Below are 20,998 nucleotides of genomic sequence, written 5' to 3' on the forward strand. Positions count from 1 at the left end.
TATGTTAATATTTATTTATGTTCTTTCTTAAAATTATTGCTTTAAAATTATTCATGCTTGCGGAATACTGGATAAAAAAAATCCGAGTTTAAGTTTTTTATCGTTTGACTACTATGGTTGTAAATTGATCTCTATAACTGACATTAACAAAACAATAATAAAAAACATTATTATTGCATTATGTTTAAAGTAATTCCGTTTTAGTGTAATAATATTGATATTCACAATAATTAAATAAAAGTCTCAAGATAATTTGGCAGACATATTTATTTATACTTGTTAAAATTCAGCTTTATCAATCATAGCAAGTAAATTTATTTACAAATCCTTGTGAAAGACAGAATTATATAAAAATAAATAATTTAACTTAAACGATCTTATTTAATTCTGAATCTGATGGTTTTAATTTTAAATCAAAATGAAACTTCTTTTTTAAAACATTTGAAATGTCATTCATAAAACTCATAGCTGTAAGAAAGCTATCGATAATGTCAATTAAAGTTCAATACAGTTACAATAGCTAGAACGTAATTTTTACATATTGAATAAATTGATAATCAAAATCAATTAAATGAATTTTAAATATTTAGCCATATATAATTTTCTTACATAAATACCGTCAATTTCCATTCATAACATTTAGAAATATTAATGTTGACCAAGAAAAATATAATTACTCTGTTTCGTTTTTACAATAAATGCTTCGTATATTTACACATAGATACAAGTTTTTTTTTATTGCTGAAGAAATTCAAGGTTCCTAAAATGAGTAATATCATTTGAATTAAGTATGTCTAATACTATTAACTAAACGTTAGCAAGGACTAGGCTGTAAAAATAGCGCTAAATCTTAATATAACACACTTTTATAGTATCGTCTTTAACCAGATGTGGAATATGCACATGAGAGTTATTTCACTGCCACGTAATATAGGACCAAACGAAGTATGTGAAAAGTGATGCCCTATAGAATATCACACTAATAAAAGTATTCAAATCATTAAGCACATTGTACACTTTACGCGTTTAATACGTCAAATAACACCTAATTAATATTTACATTATACATAAACCGCTTTAAATTTAAATAGTTATAATTAACTGTTTCTTAACATATTTACATTACTAAATTGTCTGGTGTTTACCTTACTGTGTTTCATAAATATTTTTCATAAGTACAATTTACAATTTATCTAATACTACGTACAAACATTTTTTTCGATAATACGTCACGTTATTTAGCGATCAATGAGCAACAAGTGTTTATCAATGGAAATAATCTTAAATTAAATCACAAAAGAAATCAAACCTTCTCACAAAATACATTATTTATTTGCTGCTCTCACGCAAAAATTACACTTGCAGACTCAATCTGTATCACATAAGAAACCGTTCATACACATTAATGACAAGACGAAGTTGTTCGGATTTTATTGTTTTCACAAATTTGTTCTAATATTTAGGAACTGAAAGCGCGGTCGATTGACAGCATGTCGAAGCTGTGACGTCACACGATGACATCATGCACAGAATTTTCATTAGTGATGCCAGGTGTTAGCACTGGTTGGAAACAGTGAGTTGCTGGTGTGAAGTCTTCTACTAATTTACGCTTCAGTACAGAAGATGAACCGACGTATACGTTCGTCCCGGGAAATGTGCCCCGTCGTCTCCGCCTCCACACAATAGCAGCTAGTGCAGCTAAACCAAAGGCAATCATCGCTGATAAACAGCCTAGTACCAATTCAGAATCTGGAGCTCGTTCAGGTACCCGCTCGCCTCTCATAGAACTTACTAGAACAGACATCAAACGGTCTCCTTCACTTACTTCAACATCCTGCACGCTTTCCGTAGAAACTCGCTGAGCTCGACTTGTATCAATAGTCATCGTCTCGGATTTTTCATTATCTACGCCAGGCGTTCGAGATACTAGTTCTACTTGAATGTGATACACCGTATCTGGCCAAAGCGATAAAGTAACGCGTGTGGAATCAGTAAAGAGATTTCCTTTCAAACCACCACCGTCGACTTCCCACGTTACAAGATAAACACCACGCGCGATTCTAGGTTCCCATGCGATTTCGCCGATTACGAGAACTTTTTGATGTATAAGCGATATTTCTTTTAAGATCCATTTATGTTCATCGTGATTGGTAGAATTGGTGTCTCGTGCAAGCCATGTTTCGTCTGGACTATAAATTGTAACTAAGCCTTGAGGATCTACGACGAGAACTCGGAGGAGAGCACCTTCATTATTTGAGGGTACGCGGGTTGCTAATGCCTGTGTTTGTATTATTTGTCGCCAAGGGCCTTCGGCAGCTCGTCTCATGACTACGTAGACTAAAGGAGCAGGTCGTGTTGTTGCTCGGGGCGCTGGAGGTGGCCAACGGGCAAGCGCGCCACTAACTCGCATTACTCCCTCCCCTTTAGTGTGAATGACTGGTTGCGTTTGTGATGCTCTTGCAGCTTCCGTATGGAATTCACACGCTACTTTACATCCTGGGAACTGTCAAAAAAACATATCGTTAGTTTGTATTCTATTTTACAAAGATTTCATCGCATCATGACTTTAAATGAACTTACACATATATCTTTCTCGTCGCACACTGCTCCCCACACTTGATAATTCGATTGGAGAAGTTCACAATTTTCCCAGCACTGCAACAATAAAACCATGTTTATAATGTTATATTTATTATCAAAACAATAAGACAATCGCATTTAAAATGACATCAGTCGCACGGATTGTCATAATAGAATAGCCTTTGAACTTTCTTAATGATAAATAGTATTCAAGCTTAGCAACAAAATAGAAAGGATGGAATATTCCAAGTAACGATCAATATATATACTAACAGTAACATATTTTTCATTTAACATTAAATCTTTATTGATATTTTACAGTACACTTGCTTATGTAAATAAAATTATTTATTCAAGTTTTAAGAATGGTTATGCTTCATCATACAAGTCAAGTATTTATAAAACGTATAAAAATATTTCAAATGCCTAATGACAATAAATTGTGCACTGAATTAAAGTTAAGAAGCTGCCGTGTCTGTACGGATTTCTCGGCGGCGTTCGACACAAATGCAGCATTTGTCATTGGAAGCTCTCATTAGTTGGAGTTGACGTTAACTTGACGCCTACTCTCGCCTCAGTAAGCTTTAATAATTATAAGAAGGAACGCCAACCGTGGTTATTAATTACTGATATTGACAAAATGTCCTGTCGCCTGGATTCCAGAGAACCTTTGAAGTGGAAATATTATTGATTCTAACGACCACTCATTATAACTTTGTATTTTAGTACCGTGAAATGTAAAATATTATTTAATATAACTTATTAATTCACTTACTTATTACTCTTTTAATTTATAAAAATTAAATATATAACAGTTAAATTTATGTTCAAAAAAAAAACCTTCTTATTCTTTGATACTAAAACTTTAAAATAATTCAAACTATCCGTATTCAAGTGGGCATTTACACGCACCTTTGAATCATCAATTATTTTGATTTGCTGAGAAAAGCCGGCCAGGATTTCAATAGTTGAGTAACTTTTTAAAATAAATTTTAGGTTTGTTGTGTAGTATTATTATACCAACAACCATGTAAATAAGTCAACTAAGTTTTACATATTAGATCAATTAAAAACTCTTGAATTCTACATCTATTTAAAAAAATATTTATTAATTTTAAGATTTGAAACTATCAAAAGGCAGGTCTAAGATAAGGTGTAATATATAAAATACTTCTTTACAAAAATAAAATAGATTGATTTTTGGTGCAAGTGTACTATCTTTTATTTTAGCATGAAGCGATTTTGGTTAGAATTGTTAAGGTTTATTTGAATTAAAATGTAGATACTTACCATAAAACAGTCGGGGCCTTGCAAACACGATGACTCCCCGCCGGGCCGAGGCGCCGCGAACTGTGAGCAAACATTGAAAACGTCAATCACTGAGCAATTTATCGAAATATTAAAAAAATCGAAATATAAAGCCAAAATAAAAATAATAATTCGTTTTCATGTGATTAATTTCGATTCTATTTTTGGAAATATCCAATTTTTTTCTATCATAATACAGGTTATATAACATAAATTGGTTACGGTAAGTATTTTAATTTTAGCAATATGCACGTATACATTTTTGGATAATTTCAAAATGTTAAAAATTATTGTACTATAAATAACAACAATAACACTGTGTCAGAATTTTTTAGGGGAACGCCAATTGTCTGTTTCAAGTCTAACTTTAAATTCCACAATTTTTTCAAATTTATGGAATTATTAAAAGTTTATAGTTTTTTTTAAGAAAAAATTCTACAACTTTTACAAACAAAAGCCTTTGTAAATAAAAATGATGAAAATATTTTGACCCAGTAAAAAATCCGAAATTCGTTTGTGAAGGTTGCTAAAAGAATTTTATTTAAATTCAGTATATTAACCAAGGCCGTATTAACACAGAATAACCTGTCATAAGACGAAAACGTTCCTTCGAATCACGATAAATCTCGACATTCTTAATTAGCACTTTTACATTGCACTTTGAAACTTATCCAGCGGAGCCCAATATAAAAAGGGACGTTTAATTATTCGACGGGATACCAATACATTACTCGTTATCTGAGTAGAGTTCAGAGTGGGTTTTATGCCCGACCGGATAAAAAGAAGAAGAAAATAAATGTCGATTCGAGCAGCGAGTTTAATGTATTTGATAAAAGTGACGTGCATCTGCTTACCGTCGTTCGGTCGGCCGTTTTAATTGCCTGATATGCCAATGGGGACAGTCTCGAAACTCGAGCGCGGCAGTTACAGTGGCTCGAATATGTCAACTTCTCTCACGACTTACTTGATAAAGTGTTTTTTAAGTTTCTAAATATCCTACACTTAAGGTCACGATTATGAATTTTAATAAAACATGACTTTGTTTGTAAGCATGAATTAAAAGAAACTCTATTTTAGTCATATTCACAAACAGAGACAGGTAAATTAAACACTATTAAACTTCAGACGAAAATGATCCTTTACGTCGTTCTCTTAAGGAATAGTGGCCAGAAATAAACAATATGAATATTAGACGCGGGTCCATCTTAACGTACGTAACGAACTATTCGTTAAATAGGGAGTATGAAAGTAGAACACTTCTGTAGACGGAAGAATACAAGTAAATTTACTTCTTTTTAATTCGTAAAGCGACGGTCCGTTTCTTAGTACTTAGTTCTCAAAGTACGGGCAAATGTAACGACGCATATACGCATTTTAAAATATTTTGTGCTATTATTATTATCATTAACTACACCTTGTATGTAGGTATGCTACTTTACCCTGATGATGAAATAGTATATTTCACCCCAACTCAAAAAATACGAAGAATATTTAAAAATATTGTGGGAATCCGAATAAATAGGCCAAGCCTTGTTCTTTGTACGACGATAGTAGGCTATGTACATTTTTTAAAATTTGAACGAAGGACCAAAGTAATTATAGATCATAAACACAGAATGTATATATATTTTAAAATGCAGTACCTTGTACAAACGGTGAAAGAGAGGGAGAGGTTCCGAGATTTCAGAAATATTTTTTTAGTTAACTAAAATTTTTAGAAAAAATCTTTCAATAAATACACTGGTAACAGCAAGTCGAAAACTACCTATTTTACATTTAATATTTATTACATACTTAAAAATAATTAGTGTTTTTGAAACAATTAATAAGTAAAGCATAATGAAAAGAATAATATCTTACATATTTTACGAAATAATCCATTTTTTTAATGTTTTCTATGCCCGAAAGATAAAATTTAATACAAAAGATTGTATACAGCTAAAATAAGAGCCGCAATAACTATACCCGGACAAAAAGCATAAACTAAATATTAGTCACGTAGCCCTTAGTAACAACCAAATCAAATAGGTAATATAAGCAGTAGCAGAAAAGAAAAAGAAATTATTCTTTTAGGTCACTATCATTGCCGCTAATGACGCCAATCTCTAGCAGGGGCCATCAAACCACTCCGTCCGGCCATTATTAGATGTAATCATCGTAATTTTTCACACAATTTATTTTTTTGGATCACGATACAACGCCACAGAAGTGTTATTTCACGTCAGCTAATGACAACAAAAAATGTAGCAGAGAGCAATGTGCTTGGTAGCTCAGAAAGGCACGTCCAATGTGTACATCTATGTTGGATTTTTATGCTTTGTTTATGAAATGTATCTTGCAGGAAAGTTATTCAGTATTAATCCTTGGAGTAAATCTCTTCCAAAATTAAAAAACCAAAACTATTTTACTTCTGGTATTCATATCACGTACATGTAGTTTTAATATCTCTGTAGATAGTTATTGAACATTCTAATTAGTTGCATACGAATTTTTGTCTTGTTATAAAAAAAGATATGGCTTTATTACAATTAAAATATTAACTATAAAGTGCTTAATTTAAAAGTTGCAAGAGTCCACGTCAATAGCTGTAAAATTTATCTTTATTGATGTGAAGTCAAGAAAGAAATTAAGTATTTAACTTTAAAATCCGTAAAATTAATAAGCGTGTAAGCTAAAAACCGATGAACCTAGCATTTTACTAATTGTATTTATAATCTAGTACAAAAAATATTTTTGGTACTTAATAGAATTAAGTACATACATGTACTTTCATTGTCCTAAATACAAGCCACAAAGAACATTTAACCAATTCAATTATTACAAGTATTGTATCGTACGACTTCGTCTCGAAGAGTTTGAAATATGAAAGTTAAACAAAACAAAACGAGCGAATGTACTTCGGCAACTGCAAAGGGAAGTGAGTGAATAATGAATGACGGTGATTGAAAACAGCTCTTCGAGTGGCCTCGTATTTGTGTTAGATGCCGCCGCAGATTACCCTTTTGTTAATCAAACAGCGCTTATTGAATATTATTTAATTAATCTTTCGTATTTGACTTCAGATGCCAGTTCAATAGGAAGTGAGGAAGAAAAATTGTTCTTTGGATTGAAAGTTGAATACAAATTTAGAATTTTTCTGACCTGAGAATTTTTAAGATATTATTAGTCTCATAAATTTTCTATAGTGCTAATTTTCTTAAAAAAGAATAACTAAAAATTATGGAAAAAAACTTTAACATTTAGTCGTTTATCAAGGATCCCAAAAATCGTCGGATAAAAAATACAAAGCTATTAAATATAATCACTCATGAGCCGGCCCCGAGGCTGCGCTTGCGCATGAACTAATCGATTGATAGACACACACACGGCCGTTTACAATCAATCCATCAGCGTTTATGTAAGACGTAACTACCGATGATCTTCATTTATCATTTTGTTTTGTGGGTAGCGATCGAACATGCTTGAGGTCAAATCGAGAGTTCATCGAAAACAAATATCTAAAAGTTATGGCGTCCGTTATGTAAACAGTTCTATTTTCATTCAATTTATTTATTTATAACAGGGGCTATACACAAATATTTACCTAACATAAAAACACAACTTTTTTAATTTTCTATTTGTTGATAGTGTTCATATTAAATTCAATGTGCAGGATATATTTGGCGCGTGTATGAATTATAATTTTAAATATCGGCCGGTTTTAACGTAGTGAGAAGAAACTGCATGAATTATGGTTTCCGATATGTTAATAATTCTATTGTAGTCTAATTAACTTATTATAAAAGATACAAAAATTTTCCTTGCATAAACGAAACATTAAATTTTCAAAGTTTAGATAGTCGTCATATAAAATTAAATATGTGTGCTGTGATATTGTATTCAGTGCCTGTGTGAAACACCTACAAGTTACGAAGTTAAACCGCAAAAATATTAAATATCGAACTGTTTTTTAAACCGTAATAAGAAGAAACAGCATGAATTATGATTTCTCATAAAGATAAAATACAATCTATGCGGGCGCGCCAAATGAAGAAGAAAAAATTTAATATTCTGCAGAGAACAGATACCGCGACTTTAAGACGTAACAAGAACTCGCGTTCGGGAAGGCATACCTGTATTTGATGCAAGCCGATATTAAAAAGCAACGAGTACTGGAATAAGGTCCATTTCGTTGCGGATTGTGGACATTTAATGATTTACTTGCTCATTATGCTGTCAACGGACGACTTAATTTTCCATTTTCACTTATCTCTTTAAAATTGTCGCGGACATCGGCCTCTTTGAGCAAAGTTTCATTAGACTTATTAAAAAGTGATTGTAATTGAAGAAAGATTTAACAATTACGTACCCAGGCGTGTTGTAATATAAACAGCTTTTTAACAAAAATTAAGCTTTGAAATAGAAAGAGAACATACACTGCATAGCGGCGTGCAATGTCTTTACTGTACGTAAGTTGTTATTTTATTTGATTTAGAGAAGGTAAACTCTATTACGGTCCGTTTTTACAAGTAGAAATTCAATTTCAGCTTCCACCCTGTTCTAAGTGAAAAGTAGGTTACTGGATATGGAGAGACATAAATAAAATGAAATGAAGTAGTAGTGCTTACCTTTTAAAAGGAATGTACAGTGCCGGGTTTCATATTACGCATGGGTAAATTCAGGTTTGTTTGGATACAAAATTATACTAGAATACGTTATTTTGTTTTTGTTTGTTGATTTTTGATGTTATTTTTGCTTATCACTTTTGTATACATAACAAAACCAAAAACACCGTTCTGATTTGAACGCTATTTGAACTTTTATTACTATTTAATAGACTTTTTAATAGTGTTTAATAGACTTGCTATTAAACTAATAATTATTATTTTACTATTTATTCACAAGGGTTTTTCAAGATCTTCGAAATACGCTAGATCCAGATCTATTTCAACCTATTGGAAATCTATGAGAGAGACCTATATCCAACAGTGGACGTGATGATTTTACTATAATAAAGTTTGTTTAAAATAGTGTTCTACAAAGGTGATAAAAATCTACTACGATAAAATTATTTAAAAAGACCATCTTTCTTGTTCGTCAAATTTGAAAGTCGTGTTTAATAAAAACAGATTTCAAAAATAATAATCACGGACTTATTTGATATGGCACATTGATCATTATTTAACGAATAAGTCTTTTTCATTTATAATTAAAGCGGGATTGTGGAGAATTAAGAACGTGTCAAGATTCAGAATAAACGATCGGTTAGAGATATGTCCCCGATGGCAATAAAAGATCGCATCGACATCATTAGGTCTCGGTCACCACATGAATTTTTCATGAAATATGGTCTCGTATACCTCACCCCTATTTCAAAGTATAACGTACAGAGGTATCGCGGTATCATTATTTTTACCGATACTTTTTTTCTTTAAGACATTTCGCGATAAACCGTACAATTTTATCTTGACTTTTTGAACAAGACTATAAAATGTCTCTCATTTATAGTACGAAACGTGAGCGGGAATTCATTAGATATTTTTCAAAGTGAAATAAAAAAAAACAATGGTTCAATAAATTATCTATAATAGATAATACTGTTGTACTGTGTATTACATTATTTTTGTATTCTATTATAGTTAGGAGTAGTTGGTTAGACAAATTAGGTTTTTTAAAGTTACTTTTTTTTGTTCTTTTTCTCTTTTTTGGACATTTAGCTAATTCACCTACTTTCAATAATTTCTCTTGCACAAATACTTAACTGCCTAAATTCCTTCGGCATAATGTCCTCCATTACATTGTGCCTAAAAATCCTTAAAATATATAAATAAAAAATCCTTTTTCATTATCTTCAATTGTATGAGTATTATAGTTTACCTTGTTATGTATACCTTTATACATACATTGATGTTACATTATTGCGTCATTAAGTTTTTGTAAACTATACCTTTCCATGCGTCCGACTATAATTACGAAATTACGAGATAGTCCTTAAAGTATTATCAAATTACACGTTGGAAGTTGAAGAATTATCTTTAATTTAAAAGTAAAGTAGTTGAAGTATCCGTTCTTAAGTCTTTTCAATGTGAAAAGAATACCTCAGATTTTTACCAGATGGCATACCAAAACTCTTTCAAATTCATTTACAAAACCAACTACATGAAATGTAAAATTTATGTGTTCGTGTCCATCCTTTAATCATGATAATTGCCAGCGGGTAGCGTTCCGCATTCAATTTCGAAGTTGAATTTAAATAAAATAGATGCGATAGTAACCTTTTCGGTGCGAAAGCAGACATGTAAAAGCTGAATTAAATCAGGCTGCCACTACAATAATATAAATGGTCACAAACACGTACCAAATTTGATCATGCCGCGAATAAATTAAATGGCAACACAATCAAGGATTAAATTACTGCTTCATTCTGACGCCCACGCGGGCGCGGGGCGCGACATGCGACACATCTCGCACGACCCGGCGACCACCGCGTTATGTATGTAGGTGCCCTAACATATAATATTGTGGCACATTGTGCGGCTCGGCGACCGCATATAAATGCTCCGAGAGCAAATAAAACGGTGCTATAATTTCAAATCATACGGACAGAGAATGGGTGTGGACGGCGCTCTCATTGTGTGGAAATGATGTAACCGCTATTAAAAGTGTGGGCCGTATCCCTTGAATATTTCTTGCAACGAAGACGTCGTTGGGTCATATCGGTATTTTATATCTCTGCGGAGACAATAGCATACATTTCAAAGACGAAAACGGGTTCCGTACGTTAAGTGGTTATGGGCTTGCATTTTAATGTCGCCCGGGTAAAACTTCCTGTTCCTTGGTCGTAGACTTTTACGTAAATCAATGTTTGTTACTACGTCTGTAATAATAAGTATCAACTGTACGATAAACCTTCTAAATATATGTCCACATATATGCACGCTTAAAATATTTTCAGAGCTGCGATATAAACAATATTTCTCGACTCTCAAAGATAGAATGATGCATTCTACTAAACAGATAATTAAATAAAAAAGTATGAAAAATCATAATAGCGCTTTCATAAATTTTACTAGAAAAGGCATTATTAACTATATATATATATATTTATATATATATATATATATATATATATATAACACATGTTTAAAGAAATAAAATATATAATAATTACCTTTGCAGTGTACTTCGCTTATATACTCTTGATTTGTACAATTGTTTTATGTTTTAATGTGATAAATACAAAAACACATCACGGTTTAAAATTATATATATGTATTTCGATACTATAAAGTATAATCTATGTAAAAAAATCACAAAACTCTTAAGACAAACTTGTCTCCGTTATGGATTTATTTAAAACCTTCTCTCTATTGATTAATTTTCAATATTCCCATCCCTTTCTTTATAATGCCTCGTCTGTTTTTGTAAATCTCAGAAGTTACGTGGAGCATGCGACAGATGTGCGCATGGATGCGGTTGCTAACGAAGCATGTTTGAATTGGGATAATCAATCAAATCTATGATTCGTTGACCGTGAACGGCTCTATGACTTCATATTTAATTAAGGAAAAACATACCCCGTCCATCGTGTTCAAGTGTACGAAATATTTGAGGAATAACATTAATATAATAGTTAATTTGAAACGCAATTGTATTGCGATTTATTCTGCGATAAATGCAAATAAAGATTGCGCAATGTGCAACTGTATCAGAGCAGATTTAAATTGACGGAAAGTAGTAGAATGCAATTCCAATACAAAGAGACCGTTACAAAGCGTTATCGACACCAAATCCGATAGCCGCAATGCGAAAATTATCCGCAACCACTAGCATGCAATTGTAGGAACAACGAAGGCGTAAGGAGGACATCCCAATGGTTATGTTTCGCTATGTATCTGATTCGAGTTGTGACGTGTCGTTTATTTCGCTTACTATATGCCTAGATGCGATCAATTTATTTGTGTTCGTGTATACGAATATCGGCCTTAACATTTGATTATACACCGTAAGTCTGCTTGTTACTAAATTGTAATAACTTGAGTTAGTAATAAATATATTTGATATGTTCATTTCTCTTCTAATGTTATACAGTCGCTCAACGAGTAATGGAGAAGTCTATATGTTTGGGATTTAGCTACGAAATCTAATCAAGAATGAGGAGATCCGTTGAGGAACGACAATCAATGTAACATGTATATCTCATTATATCGCATGGTGATTAGGCAGTTCACATAATGCGTAGACCTTAAAATTCTGAAGCAGAGACCAAGGCACGGTAAATGCAGCTTAGGACGTTCACCTACAAGGTAGAGAGGAAACCTTGTTAAGTTCGGTAGAAGACATCGGTGCAGGCCGATTCCAACCGGTCCTATCAAAAATCTAATAAGAAGGCCTGTTAGGCAGTCGACATCCTACGATTAAAACGTCGATGATGATTATTTCTAAAAACACTTCTTCCTACAGATAACCACTAGTCTAGAAAATTCCTCCGTGATTCAGTTTTATTTTGTAATATTCTTACGAAATTATATTCCTTATATTGTTTAATGTACCGTTACGTTTATGATTGAAGTATTCTATAGTTGTATTGATTCAAAACGTGTTTGCAACAAACGCAGGCATGATTAGTTCAAATGTACGGTTGCACAGGAACGCAGACTATAGGCATTCATTTCAATCTTTACCGTTCGTAAAGTTGCGAATAAGAAATGTTGACAAATAACCCTACAAGCCTTAACGTTTCACAAAGTAATATGGAATTATACGTGTTATATTGATGAGTTTTTTAAGAATGGTATTTGAGACTGTATTATCCTATCAAGGTAAGAATGGAAATTAAAGAATCCATAACATTGGAAGTAAATGCTCGGATTTTCGTACAAATATTTAAACGGGCAGTATGCAAACAGTAGCGTTAAAAGCAAAGACATGAGTTTAATCCAAGGCAAACAGGCTGAAAGAATTACGCGAGCGGGACACAAACACCATAAATGCTTCTCGTTCCCTAAGGGTAAACAGGAGAGCAGCGCAACGCGTGAAGTGAGGTAATCCTTCCTAGCGTACGGTTTACACTAGTCTTGTTAAGGCGTCGCACCTCGATTCAAAATGTAAATGACTTGCTTAGAAATTCCCAACTGGATTAAGGTGTAATCTGCATATGTATGATGATACACTTTGTTATGAGTTGATGTTTAAGGAGAATGAACATTTATTTCACTAAACATTAAAACTGAAAAAGTTGCTACTAACTAGTTTCACAAACTAGTAGTTTACTTCATTTATCTTTGGACATATTTATTGTATTTTAACAACGTAGTTTAATTATTATAATAGCATATATTTGATATAAGTATTTTATATTATAAGTAATATGTAATAGGTATGTACATCCATTTTAACACCTATCGTTGAGCGCTCGTTTTTTTTTCCTTATTTACAAAATACATGTGTCTGAAAAAATCACGTTTTGCGATTAGACCACCAATTGTACATCAATTTTTAATTAATTTTTATGTTCATTGATGTACAATAAAGAGTAAATAAATATATAGAATCTAAGCTTTACAATAAGGTGAAACAGTTGCAATAAGTTCAAATAAAAGTATATTGCCTCCAACGAAATCAATTGGACTTGTTAAGATTATAATCTTAGAAGCTGGCACATTTAAGTGTCGTGGAACGGTATTTAGTAAGTCGACCGTTACGAAGTGTACGGGAGTTGAATTGTTAGAAATAGCAGTGAGTAGAAAAGGCATTATTTTCTTTGATGTTTTAAATCAACACGCAATCCTGTGTTGTTATTTATTTTAAATAGCTTAAAAATAAGTATTACGTAATAATATCTTATTAATCGTTATTATAAATCCGGAAGAATACAGAAGGATTAAAAACTTAAATTAATGAATTGTTAATTTAAATTTTCTTTTTTTCTTATTTTCTATTCTTAAACAATTTTTCAGTGATTGTTCAAAAACCACAATAACGTATAAGACGATTTTGTACACAGAATTTTTTTTTCTGCTCTTTAACAGTTCTACCAACCCCGTGAACTATAAGTGGGCGTGTATCGCAAACACTTTTTGCTTCATCTCCACAGTTAATTGTCACTACACCCATTTGCAAGCTTGTCGCATAGAAAAAATGTGGAAAAGAACAACATACAGTGTTCCATTAATTAAGAAATATTGTTAACATCCAAATCCTTTTAAATATATAGTTTATGCACACTGTAGTTTTATTTTTGTTACACAAGCTTTCTCTGAGCAGGAGTACACTACCCGTATCTTGTTAATTATATTCGTAATTTTAAATAAGTTGATAACATTTTTTTAAAAAGTTTCACATTACGTATGCTTGAATTTTGTTAAGTATTTTTTTTTCATTTCGCTACGACTGTTTGTTAACTTCATTTATATATGTCCAAAAGTTTAGTTATTTTTAGCTCGTTTTTATTATCCGATGCTGTAGTTGAGTTAGTTTTTAGTCCTATGCAGTAGTACGTTGATAAAATAATTTTCCTTCACCTTTTGTCTACAGTCTCGAGGCTCGTGATCTCTGGACGAGCTGTAATGTTCATCTTTAGTATGCAGTGTCACCTGTTCTTGTCTATCGCGTCGTGGAGTGTACCAAAAGGATTGTCGTGAAAAGAAGAGCGGATAAGTCCGACCAACTAATTCCACTACATCGTCTTACGTATTTACCCTCCACATTACCAAACATAATCAGTTCTTCGAGGTTTTGGTCGTCCTTTCTAGCTATAGAACACTGTTAATATAGTAACCGCTACTGATGGTATTTTTTTAATAAGTCGTTAGATAAGTAATTAACCCAACACAGTGGTGATTGATGGAAGCCATGTTCCTTTCTGAATTTTGGTCTTAAAATATGCCAGTTTATAGTCAATGTTTTCGTAGCGTCGAAAAAGGAGTCCTTGGCCACTAAGTTATTACTGCTTTCTATGGAGCTATAACTATTTATTTAAATTGGCAGAGAATTTAACTAACGAGGTTATTCGTTAGTTAAATTTATACATCAAAATACATGAAGTTTTTTGTTAATTTATTATCACATAGAGTATTCATTTTTAATAATTTATGTACATGTCATTAGAAGCCAAGAAGCCTTTATTATATATCATAAATACTAAATTTAGAGTTGCAGTGCAAGGTAGAATAAGTCAAACAAGCGTTGTACACGAATTAGTTATTTTGTTTTATCGTCGTGTCAAATAAAGGCGGTGGAATAGCTGTTGCTAATCAAAATATCATAAATCATTTGAAAATAAACTCGATTAACATTATGGATACGAATAATTTAATAATTGATAAACTATTAAAATAAATATCTTGAAAACTGCCGTTAATTTAAATAACTCTGTGATTTTACACGCGTATTCATTTGAATTGGTTTACAATTTGTAATATCGCCATTAATTCAGAAAGTAAGTTATTTACTTATCTTGATTTGAGTTGCTAATCACTCATAATCGGCATATTAAAAAGTTACTTATTTGTCACCTTCATTTCAGCCTCAGGACGTCCACAGCTGAATCTTTCATGCATTCAGTGTTTTTTAAAATAAAATACTTCCGACTAAATAAATATGCCGTTAACAATTTGTTATTTCATAATTACTGATTTTAGCTTAAAGTATGTACTTATACATACCGTATTCCTACATAAAGTCAATAAAAGTAAGTTACTAGAAGTAACACGGCCATAAAGATTTATTTTATAAGATGCCCGATGTGTATCTGACAAAGATATAACAGATCTACTAGAGTAGGAAGAGCCCGTAAAGGCCAGAAGTAGTTAAGTTGCTAAAGCTTAATTTATAGCCAATTAAGACGATGTTAGGCTGAGCAACTGACACTAAGGCGGAATATTTCGATACTTAATCTATTAAAATTGCAAGCCAGTGTCTAGTGTTTCATTTTCTTATTGTGTCTTTTCGACAAGCGAAGATTGATTGCCAGTTTTGTATCAAATAAATTGATAGAGTATTATTTGTGGACAATTTTGATTACGCTCTAAAACATGGTGTAAATTTAGAGTTTTTTCAGAGAAGTTATTACTAATATAAATCTAAATAATACTTATGATAAAAAAAGAATTAATGGTTATTATTTTTGGCGTCCTAATATGCCGTTTTACGTTCCGAAAACCACCTTTGACGTCATTTTAGACGAAAAGTTTAAAGTAACAAAGTTGTGGAAAACGGCATGTAAAAACTGAACTAAAGAAGCCAGATGCCGCAGACAGTTGGGAACAACTGCCCCCGAGTAGCTTTATAAAAAGTTAGCTCTTAAAACCTCCGTTATAAATCAATAGACAAGAGTTCAGAGGAAGTGGAAGCGTGAGACGGATATTTACTGTGATGGTATAGCCGCTCCACTTCGCGATAAATCTCAGAAGCACTCTTTGTACTTTATAATAGACTTTATGAGAACAGTAATCGCTTATGTAACATGACAAAATGAATTCTCGACTTACTTCAACAAAACTAATAGTGAAGAAGCTATGTGTTTTACGTTTAAATAAACAAATATATTATTCTATACAATGTAAGAGAGAGTTAAAAATTCATACCTAATCATTATATTATTTATTCGGATTTTTACCAAAAACATTTTTTGGCTCTATTTTGCTGAGTCTAGACTTTAGAGCTATTGCTTTCCCAAATAAATAAAACGAAGTATTTTGTTTAAAACATTCCCACGATTAGATGTTAAAACTTTATTTTCGTCGTTCATTGTAATACATATAGTATAGTAGTAAAAATTTATAAAATTGAATCATTAATGAAACTCAACTACGTATACGTAAACATACACTGTCAAAATAAACTATCCTCTGTTCCGTTTTTTTTCTCTTTCAGGTCTACTACCGTCATTCAATTTGAATCGATAAAAATGTGTACTTCATAAATGTAGTATGAATTTATATGGTAATGTATAAATAGCTGTGAAGGACCTCAGAATAAATAAACAAATGACTTAAAGTGGTAAATAAAAAAAAACAACTAAATCTATTGCGTGCACAGCATTACGTAAAATTACGAAAGGGTAGAGTTGGCATTTTTTGCTGCCGTATAAAAGTGTCACGGTCCGATCGCCATCCAATTTACTCGGAGAGCCCACCGTCCGGCCGGGTCCAACTCTTTGTTGCCCGGTCACGCCCGCACCACTATGAACCGTTTGTATACATAATAGCCCCTTATTTGTTTGCTTTCTAATTAGAATATCCGAGATACGATTTAACAGATGTATGTGGAACAAAAAGCCATTAAATACTCTAAATGAAAATAAATTGGTTTTAGAATGATAAACGTATCTATTTTAACTAATAGACGGCAGACACTGATATAATGAACAAGGGGTTATGTAAAAGGATATAGAATATGTGAGAAAAGCATGTTATAAGAATATTTATTAAAAATGTACACCTCTGTTAGTTACATTACTTTTATTCGCTCACGTTATTCAACTAATGAACTGTTGAGTTGATTTAGATAAAATAAAAACAAGAACTTTTTTTAGATATTTACGAGTTATATGACATAATTAGTAATTTTTATACATCAACGTTAAGCCATGCCCAAAAGAGTTTTTTTAATTTGAATTTAATCAAACATGTAAAGTTTAAATTACTAACAATGTAACAGTGACCGTAACTTAAATAAAACATAAACAGTAAATGTAGTAAGCGAATTAAGAAAAAACACGAGTGAACGCGGAGGTGCGAAGAAACATTATTGTTATCTTCTTGCATAGTTTGACTATCCACTTAGAACATAAAAGCTACTTAATTCTGCAAAAACAAAAGCGGCTAAGCAAACGCCTTCCACCGTCGCTAACATTGTACCTACTCCACTACTTATCTGGGTTAATAGTAAATACTTACAAGGCTTGCTTGGTAAGTGAAGTTTGTGCACATAAATTCCCATACGGACTACGCATTGCGACGTTGCTTTGTAAATATCTTTAACAATAGTCTAAACTTTGAGAGAAATGTATTCAAAGAAAGAAACTCTTATTTACTTCATAGATATCAAGATATCAGTTCAAAGTTAATGAACAATTTTTTCAAGAGTTTTTTTGTCGCGATTGCCGTTTGAAAATTATACAGTTTTACCATTATTTCGGTTATTAACACGTTAGCTGCCACTCCGGTCACCGGTGACCGGACCCCTACCTACATCTACGCGCCATTACGGTCACCGGTGACCTCAAGGCAAACCTGTTTTTGGAACGAATTTGTACGCCGGAGGATGCGTTTTTGATACATTTTCTGTACTGAAGTGGCCGGAGTGGCGCTGTAGAATACTTCTTTGGCGTGGTTCCTGCCTACCTACGTTTTTCGATTTTTTTTTTCTTAAATTATAAACATAACAGTTTGTGATAAGTGAAGAGCAAGTTGTTTGTGCTCTTTGTTTGTATTTTTAATCAAATTTAGCATAGGAATAGCCTTAGCTTGGATTAAGAATAACATAATAGAAATATGCTATTTCAATCTCAAATGTTCTACACCTACATATATGAGAACCATAAGGGTTCAAAAAGTTTGTTGAAGGAAAAATAAAACAACTTTAGTATAAAAATCACAGCGCAATAATTATTCAAAAGTATCAATCAAAAATAACACTAACATGTCTAATTAAAAACTTAAAAATAACGATGAGATTGATTGAAACACGCCAAACAAAAATATGGTTCGTTTGGGCATTCTTTGCAGTATGTTTGTAGCATACTGAACAGAAACGTCTTGTGTTTCTAACATTGCCCTCTCGCTTTTTCAACTGGTGCTTCAGCCGTTTTGGTCTTTCAGTATTTTTGGGTTTTTCACTATCCATTCCTGAATCTACCAGGAACTCTATTAACTGCCTTCTATACCCTACTATACTTTCTCTAACTTTTTTATTTTCAGTGTACATAATCCATTCATTTACAACAGCTGTATTTAAAATAACTTCGATTCCTAATTTTTTATAATTTAACTGTTTTTCTTAATGGCGACGAATATGCAGCCAGGAGAGGGTGACCGGAGTTGCGGTCACTCCGGCGCCTTCGAAACGTTTTTACATATTTTCGCTTCACAGCGCCACGTAGGTCACGGGTGACCTCGTCAGGTTTTTTGAAAATATTTTGAAAACTATCGAACCGATTTTACTTTAAGTTAGATATATTTTCATATCTTAACATTCCACACCAAATATCATTAAAAAGTTTTTCTAAAAAAATATATATTTCTTCTATGGCAGCTAACGTGTTAAATAGTTATTTTGATACAAAAATAAATTGTAATATTTTTTATTAATAAATAATATCTAAGCACAATCGTTCCTTGTGATGCGGATGTCAACGTTTATCTATATATGCTTGCTAGTTGTAAGTGGCCGTAATAGAGATAATATTATGTTGCATATCTTGGTATAATTTAAGGCAGGTGCCTATATAATTACTGCAAATTACTGCTTGAATATACTTACATTGTTTTGTAGGTAATTGCAGTAGAGAAAATTACGACGAATAAGATAGAAGATTAACGAATGCATGTTTTCGTACACAAATTAATTTTCTAGAAGAAACTTTTGTTACGACACAATTTGTTTTTGCCTACTTTTATTTCATATTTTACCTTTTTTGTCTGTTACTTTACACTTTTAAAATTGACATAGATTAAAATTAAACATATTTAAAAAGTCATAATATTCAAATATTTAAAATAATAAAACAAACATATACAAAATAAACAGTGCTTCAACCAGGAACTATTTATTTTAAAGCTACAAATCGGCGCTGCAACGCTCTAGTGCGCTTGGAGCCATATCGGGTCAGGTTATTCAGTTTGATACGATACTATACTAAATCCAGCTTTCTTAGATAAGACGGGTTCAATGCAGTGTCGGCTCAGTCTGACAAATGGCCACATCTCCGTGACTTACAGTGAACGTTATGAGCTTATAATGTGTAAAGAAAGAAATGTAATTGGAATAGTATATAAGACTTACAATCAAAAAAATTAATAAATAGTGAAACGTACCTTTTATGTATTAGTACCCAAATATTGAATCATCAGACATTACAAACTAGAAGAAACTTCAGACAACGTTTTTTTATATTCCAGGTGATATAAAATAATTTATAATATAATATAAAATAATTAACTCATTTGCGAGCAAAATGCTTTAAATTATTCACATCTACATTCAATAACCATATAAAAAGTGATCATTGTAAAGAACATAACATTCATTTATATTTTATACAGAAATGTAAGAAGCTAAAAACTTCTGACAGTAGTCTGCAGAAATAGATAGCAAAGAGTAATTAATTTTAATAAATAGTATTCCATATTTTGAAAACGCTTTTTCTTGTTTGTTACACATTACGTTGTTTATTATTTTTGAAACTTTTGGTTTTTGGACATTGTGTACTGTGTATTAATTGACAGCAAATTTTATAGCACATTCAACCTTGTAAAGCTATAACCAATCAACCTGTAAACAACACTGTTTAATAATGTACTGGCTTACAAATATAACATAACAATTATGAGCCTTTTTAAATTTATATTATGATAAATATTCTATACAGTTTTAAACAAAACCTTTCGCTCGACGCGTATTATTGAAAATACGTAGCGGCTAATAGTACGTGGTAAGTGTTACTTACACGCCCATTGTTCTCATGTTAGCCTTGCGACTTACAAAGTGCTTCCATTACATATTCAAGAGTGTTCTTGACTCTGTTAAAGCTTACGTATTACGTGGCCTGGATACAAATGATATGTTTTAATAAAGTTCACAAACCGTAATAAAATTCTAATAAACAGTTTAACGTTTGACCCACTAGGCGGTCTACGACTACAGACGATAGTGAAAAACATATCCATTATAATTAGAACTCCGTTCTTTCATTGCTTTCATGGATGATATTATATTGAACGGGGTCTGCCTACTGTAGCGGTCTCGACAGTGGTCCTGTTTTTAGTATCAGATGCAGATAAGAATAAAGATACGTCCGTCATGGTGTTCAGTATATCTTACGTTAATTAATAAATATCGTGATATCATTGTGAACAAATGGCCCACTTTAGAGGCTCTTGTAGCGTTAATTATTTAATATTTCCTT

General features: G+C 32.1%; 1 protein-coding gene across 1 annotated transcript in view; it reads right to left on the reverse strand.

The window, feature by feature from the left end:
• Positions 1-549: 549 nt before the first annotated feature.
• The window catches only part of LOC137929793 (uncharacterized), a 39,266-nt gene continuing 18,817 nt past the window's right edge, over positions 550-20,998 (reverse strand). The window contains exons 2-4 of the mRNA XM_068772902.1: positions 3,871-3,930; positions 2,581-2,655; positions 550-2,503 (exon numbers count right to left, since the gene is read on the reverse strand). Of these exons, the coding sequence (XP_068629003.1) occupies positions 1,508-2,503; positions 2,581-2,655; positions 3,871-3,930 (1,131 nt within the window). The 3' untranslated portion in view covers positions 550-1,507. The remainder of the gene's footprint in view (positions 2,504-2,580; positions 2,656-3,870; positions 3,931-20,998) is intronic.

Source organism: Battus philenor, unplaced genomic scaffold (genome assembly GCF_028537555.1).
Source record: "Battus philenor isolate CCGP_79_NKW_IND1 unplaced genomic scaffold, ilBatPhil1.0.hap1 SCAF_11, whole genome shotgun sequence".
NCBI classification, from domain to species: domain Eukaryota; kingdom Metazoa; phylum Arthropoda; class Insecta; order Lepidoptera; family Papilionidae; genus Battus; species Battus philenor.